The 7,030-nt window shown below is 54.0% G+C and overlaps 1 protein-coding gene across 7 annotated transcripts in view; it reads right to left on the reverse strand.

Moving 5' to 3' along the window:
• Positions 1-5,888, reverse strand: part of SYNJ2 (synaptojanin 2) — a gene marked incomplete at its 5' end in the record, with an annotated part of 79,495 nt that extends 73,607 nt beyond the window's left edge. For all 7 annotated transcript variants that reach the window (XM_014590634.2, XM_014590633.2, XM_014590632.2 and 4 more), the window contains 1 exon segment: positions 5,802-5,888. In XM_014590634.2, the coding sequence (XP_014446120.1) occupies positions 5,802-5,888 (87 nt within the window).
• Positions 5,889-7,030: the final 1,142 nt, after the last annotated feature.

Raw genomic sequence — 7,030 nt, forward strand, 5'->3', positions numbered from 1 at the left:
AACCCTTTGGATGCACGCGGCCAACCAGTATGCCTCCACGCTCTCTTTTCATTTTGTGAGCGAGACAGAGAAACAGCGGCAGACCCCTGGCAGTTTCGTACCAGGCCACAATTCTCCGCTAACCAGCCAGGACCGTGGGCACGTGTCCAATGTGTTCAGGTCAGCTGGGATGCGAGCCCAGGACTCACGTATGGCTCCAGCACCCCGCAGCAGTGTCCTCCTGCCTGCGCTACCACAGTGGGGCTCGTACCTGGTACTAATGTGTGTGAATTCTCATGTGGAAATCCTAACCCCTAAAATTGGAGGTATTAGGAAGTAAGGCTTTGGGAGGTGATTAGGTCATGAGGGAGGAGCCCTAATGGTGAAATTAGTACCTACCTAGAAAGAGACCCCAGAGGGGCCAGCAGATGGCATAGTGGTTATGTCACTGGACACCTACATGGCCAGCTTTGGTGTGAGTCCCGGACCTGCTGGCTTGAAAACCATGCTGGACGCATGTGCGTGAGGGCCCAAGATCCTGGGAGGAGAAGAGATTGTGGCGTGGCCATCCCTTCTGGAGGGGCTAATTTCTCCCTCTCCCTCTCACTGTCTATGTCTCTCTCTTCCTCCAGGTCTGTGTATGCATCTTAAGGCCAAATCCTCTTAAAAAAAAAAACAAAAGAGAGAGAGAGAGCTCCCTCGTCCCCTCCAAGGTCACAGTGGGAAGGCGTTATCCACGAACCAGGCAATTCTGCTCGCACCCTGATCTTGGACTTCCCAGATTCCAGAACTGTGGAAATCAGTCTCTGCTGTTTCTGAGCCAGCCTGTGACACTTTGGTACAGCCGCTCAGACAGACAAAGACAGCACCCCTGCCCAGAACGGACACCAAAAGTCTTCATCTTTAGTTTAAATCATTGTAAATCATGTGTTTTTCAGCACATGCCAGATGCTGGCGTGTAAAAGTCAAATTTTCATAGCCCTCAAGCATTATTTCAAGGAATACACGAACAAATCCTTCTTCAGCAGATGGAATTTTTAATCATACTTCCATTCTGCTTCCCCCACAGACTTTTATCCTAACGTGACATATTTTGTGCTTTTATGTCTTATATTAATCACTCGATCATACTATGCAGCAGTCTGGTTTTAAAACGAGTTCCTTCTGGTGTAAGGAACTTCACTGCAATTATTATTAATACACAGCTGGTCAAACGTGCAAACACTGCAAGATAAATAAAACATGTGACAAAGAATCACTTATCAGAAAGGGTGGAAATTAATTGGAAAATCACCTTTTAATGAGATGGATAAAGATTACTTGCTGGGCCAGGCAGTAAGTAGCACAGTGGTTAAGGTGGCGGGTCCCACATGGCCAATTGCATGGTTTGAGTCCCAGACCCAGAGGCTCCATCATCACCCAGGGGTTCCTCGCCTTCTGCGGGAAGGTCCTGGATTCAGATCTTGGGTTTACCTGAACACTCTGGGCTGGGGTGGGGGTAGATTGCAGCATGAGACCTTGACAAGCTCTCTCTCTCTTTCATGAAATAACTTTAAAAAAAATTATTCTGGGGCTCGTAGGTGGCACATGGACTCCCATGTGGCCGACTGTGGTTTGAGTCCTGGACCTGGCGACTTAAAACGCATAGCAGACACATGTTCATGCATGCCCAAAATTCTGAGAGGAGAATGGAGAAGAAGGGATTGCAGCATGGCCATCACTCTAGAGGGTGATTTCTCACTTTCTGTTTCTCTGACTTTCTCTGTTTCTCCAGCAAGCACATGTGCCAAAAAAAAAAAAATGTTCTAGGACTGACAAAGGTCCATCCACTTCAGACTTGCTAGAGAACACTGTGCACCCTGGATCTTGAGCCTCTAAAGACTCAAGTCTCTCCCTCCAGAGACTCCCTCCAAGTGGCTGCCCATGGTACTCAGCCCTCTGCTGGTGGAGAAGAGACACCCACCAGAGGTCAAGAACCCAGGGCCACGGAAGTCCTCCCAAAGGGACCCCCTGCAGGCTGGCCTCTCCCACTCACCACCCCTTCATCCCATCCTCCTCCAGTGATGAAAAATAGAGACCTCAGAAATGGGGCAGGCAGGCTCCCCCCACTGCCACTGGCTGCTCCTGTCCCACACTCTGACAAACTGCCCAAACTGGCCTGTCTGGTGTTTGAGGAGCTCTTTTTTTTTTTTTTTCTTTTTGCTGGAGGGTGCACGTGCTCACCAGAGAGAGAGACAGAGACAGAGACATAAAGCAAGAAAAAACCCTATTGGACATGGTCACAGATAATCGCTTCTCCTCCATCCCTCCTTCCTTGCGGGATTCTGGGCACGCACACACATCTGGGGGGTGTGAGTCGCAACTGGGTCACTGGGTCTGAGTCTCAACTGTGCAGCTGGACACATGGACCCACCTTAACCATCAAGCCACGGCCTGGCCCTTTATTTATTTATTTTGACACTCTGTACCTTCTACCTTCCAAGGCTCCCCGCTCATCCCTCCTGTCGATCTCTCGAGAGCCCCGTAAGACAGAGATGAAAGACTGGCTGGTGGGGACTTTATAGGGCTGACAGGCTGTGCCCTGCACAACTCTGGGAGACACAGTTCGCTCCCTGGGATGCACAGGACGAGGCGGTTTGGAGAGCTCGGGCTAAAGGAGTATGGCTGGGATGGGTTCTGGTTTCTGTTGCATGCTCACGTCTGTGCTTCGGATCCTGAGCGCGTCATGAAGCCCAACTCCTTGCTGATCATGGGCTCCACCCCCTCCTGCTGGCACGTAGGGGAGGAAGGAAAGACCTCGGCTCTCCATGAAAACCTAGGACCAGGATAAGACTCCCTTGTGATGCTTGTGCTGGTCTCTGAATTTCTAGCATAAAAGGCTATTTTCATTTAAGTGGAATGGAAATGCAACAACTCGTGCCAAAATAAGAGCCTGAGGAAAAGCCTCTTCATTTCTACAGAGACTCAGCCTAAAAAGGCAAAAGGATGCCCAGCCACCTCGTCCTGGGGGCCACTGAAAGTGGGAGTGACACTCCATGCGGCCTGACACACTCAGCAGGTGAGCCCCTGAGAGGACAGTATACTGGGTTGTCAGAAGAGTCAGGATGTGTTTTGCACAGAAAAACATAAGAAATATGTCATGCTTTTCTGGCAATCTAACAGTTTTGGGCCAGGACCTGCAAACACGCAGTGTAACCAAAAGGGATTTGAAGAACTCAGTTTAAAGGTCAAGTCCTTCCATCCTTCAGAGACCGGGGGGCACTCTGAAATGTGTTGAACAGGCCAAGACATGCGGGCATTCTAAAACCAAGCTCATCTCGACCACAATGACAGCCTTCCAGCCCACCCTGGCAGTGACGGTGGCAGGCAGGGCTGGGGCCTTAGGGGACTGAAAGCCCATGCTGTGGGAGCTGGGCGGTGGCGCCGAAGTAAAACAGGACTCTGTGAGGTGGACCCACCTGGGAAGGTTCCCAGCTTGTGCCTGGAGACCTCCCTGAGAACACTGGGCACAAGTGTCCACGGGTGGGCGGGGCTGGCTGAGGCTTGGGGGTGGTTGTGGTGTCAAGACCCTGAGGAGGGTAGAGTCTCTCTGTCTCTATTTCTCTCTGTCTCTCTTATGTATGGGATAAATAAAATAAACATGAAAAAAAAAAAAGAAATGGGACTTGGCCCTAACAGCCCCCTCACCTGAGTCTCTATGCCAGGGCCCCTTGAGAGTTGGGTTCATTCTCCAAGGGGAGAGGTGGAGGTACCGGCTCAGGGAGGGGAGCTCTGGGAGCTGATCACCTCTCCCTACACCCCTGCTTCCAGAAGACCCCAGGCAGGGACCTGCAGATACCCCGGCTGTGCTGACAAGACTCCTTCGGAGGCTGCCACCCTTCCTGGTCAAGGCCCATTCCCTGCAGCTCATTGAGAAGGAACACTTACCCCTGGGGTGGGGACAGGCTCTTGTTCACCCTGTCCACCTTGACAGCCAGCTGCTTGCCCCTGTCAGAAGGCGGAACAGCTGGTAGCTGAAGGTGTCCCTGGTGCCACAAAGGTGGGGGTAAAACCTGGTCACTGCTTAAGAACAGCGTGACTGTGGCCCAGTCACTGCACTTGGCTGGATCGAAGGGCCCGCAGCTGAGTCGTCCATTTATGCCTAAAGAAGTTACCGGTGGCTGCAGGACACCTGGTGCCCAGGGAGCAGCATGAAGAAGGTGTCGGAGAACAGAGAAACCGGCCCTATGCGTCCCCGCCTCCCCGCCCTGTCTGCAAGGACGGCACCTCCCTCGCTCTGGAGTTACCAGTTAAATGACGCGGTGCCCTGCACGGAGGAGAGCCATGAAGCCCGGCTGTCATGGTCACCATCATCACCCAGGAAGGCCAGCCATGTGCGCTAGCAGGTGACCCCAGAAAGATCACCGCAGAGGGGAAAATCCTGCAGGAAAGCTCTGGCAGACAGCACGTTCATGGAGAAAGCAAGCATGGGGGGAGCAGCCTGGGCTTGACCCTAGCTGGGCTTCCTCCTCCAAGGAGGCCACTTGACCTCCCGAGCTGCTTTTTGTACCACAGATGGGGACAATGGCACATTACCACTAACTGAGAAAGTGAATGTATGTCTAGCCATTAACATGAAATAGACATGAAACAGATGCATTTGTCACACGGGTGCCATGTGTTTTTCCTAAACGCTATTTGGAAATAATCCATACAGCCATCACAGGTCAGGGGAAACCATCCCAGGACAGACAAGACCCAGGGAAGTGACAGCAAACAGAACAGCGCTCGTCTGTCACTTTAAACACGCTCCGTGTCTGATCACATACTCCCCGGATCGCACAGCTGCTGCACGATCCCGGAGAGCACATGCCCAGCTGGGAAAAGTCACAGAGGCCGGCCTGGACACTCACAGAGGCCGGCCTGGACACTCAGAGGCCCGGCGTGGACACTCACAGAGGCCGGCGTGGACACTCACAGAGGCCCGGTGTGGACACTCACAGAGACCGGCATGGACACTCACAGTCACTCCCCAACTGGGCCCCGCTCTGTCTTGGACCACAGGTGGTGCAGGGTGGGGAGGGGGGATGGTGTTGACGAGACCTCAGCTAGGGGGCTGAGAGAAGGAAGGGGTGGGTGCCCAACCAAAGGGCTGCAGGGCTCCAGGTCCAGGAACAGCAGAGGCAGCTGTGACCACCGACGACAGCCCAGTGACCACCACCAATAGTCCGGTGACCAGCCTGGCCCTCAGCCACTCGGACTGAGCAGGGATGCCCATTGGTGCCGGAAGTTTTCTCCCTTTTCAAGTTGGACAACACCGAGTCCAAATGCAATTTCCTCTCCTCTCCCTCCCACACCCCTCAGCGTCTCTCAGTTGGGTTTTGGATTTCAGTGGCTTCTCCCTTGTGGCCACTGACTTCCAGGTCAGCTCTTCTTGCCTCCAGACTCACCCTGGTAGGAGGGTCCCGAGGAGCAGAGCCTCAGTATCTGCCCTGGCTCCTCATCCACCCACCGCATGCACCTTTACCATTCAGGTACAGGTGCCCTGAAAGCCACCGCAGCCTCCTGGCAGGAACCCCACACAGACTTGGGGAAAATTTAGGTCCTGGGGGGCAAACAATGTTGACGAGCCTCCTGGCACCTGGGGTCTGCTACCTGCACAGACAGGTGACAGCCAGGCTGGACCCTCCGGACCTCCGCGCTGCCTGGAGGAGCAGGCTCAGAGACGGGGAGCCACCTACCAGAAGGAGGGAGGCTAAAATAGAATGCCTAGCTGCCTCTCCCCCTCAGCCCTGCCCAGGGCTGCAGATGCTGCCGCTGCGTCCCCGCTGAACAGTACTCACCAGACTTCAGCCTGAGCTCTCCCAAGCAGCCGTACGCGTCCGTGAGCTTGCCATACTGTCCCTTAATGACTTCCTTCTCCTCGGGAGCTGGGGGAGAGACGCGGCAGAGAGGACGTGAGCTGAGCCTCCGTTCGTGCTGTTCATTCACTGCGGCGTTCCAAGCTGCTCCCCACCCACTCGGGAAAGCAAACGCCAAGACAATGGCTCGGCCCACAAGCACAGCCGTGGAGGCTTTGTGATCCGCGAATCACAGAGCTGCCAGGATTCAGACCTCCCCACCAAGAGCCAGCTCTTGGAACCGCCGGACACTTCCCAGGACAGGGGGAGGTGGGTGAGGCCCAGGGTGGCCAGCAGTGCTGGATCGGGCTTCCCGCTGGGAGCAGGTGCCCTGAGCCTGGCCCCTGCCACACCACCCCCATCTGCCCCATATGCTCAGACAGGAGGGGGTCCTCGTTAACCAGGAGCCACTTCCCAAGGGTCATCCACCAGGGGCTTCACCCTGGATGTGCCCACCCACCCAAGGGACCTGTCACCACCCAGGGGAGACTCCGGGTGAGGGCCTGGGTCCAGTGGATCCAAGCAGGCTGCTGGTCCTGCTGCTGGGTCTTCAGCAGTCAAGCCAGGACACAGCCTGCTTAAAAGCTAGCTGACAGGGGGTCGGGGCATTATGAGAAGCCGGGAGCCCTCGCCTTCACCAGGACGCCACAGCCGCAGGCTCCTCTGGCTACTTCAGGGTCCTCCTCTCAGAATAATGTTTTTAATGCATGGAACAAAATAGAAACGTGGTTGAATCTTGCACACATCAAACTATGTGAAAGGAGCCAGCCACAGAAGACCTCCTGAATATTCCATGAAATGTCTAGAAGGCGAGTTTATACAGACAGAAAGTAGATTACTGGTTGCCAGGGCAGAGAGTGGAGGAAGAAGAGTGTGGAGTTATTCCTAGTGGGTACAGGGTCTCTTTTAAGAGGATAAAAATGTTCTAAAATTATACTGTGGCGACGGCTGCACAACCCTATAAATACATTCTAAAACACAGAGCTATACACAGTAAAAAGTAAGTTAGATGGTACGTGAATTCTATCTCAGTAAAGCTGTTACAGAAACATCAATGACAGGGCCAGCTGGTGGCGTAGTGGTAACGTAACTAGACCCACACAGGGGAAGATCGTGGGTTCACATTCTGGGACCGTCCTAGGCACACTGGGTGCACACACATGTGCCCATGG

The sequence above is a fragment of the Tupaia chinensis genome, unplaced genomic scaffold (genome assembly GCF_000334495.1).
Source record: "Tupaia chinensis unplaced genomic scaffold, TupChi_1.0 Scaffold000468_1, whole genome shotgun sequence".
In the NCBI taxonomy this organism is placed as follows: domain Eukaryota; kingdom Metazoa; phylum Chordata; class Mammalia; order Scandentia; family Tupaiidae; genus Tupaia; species Tupaia belangeri.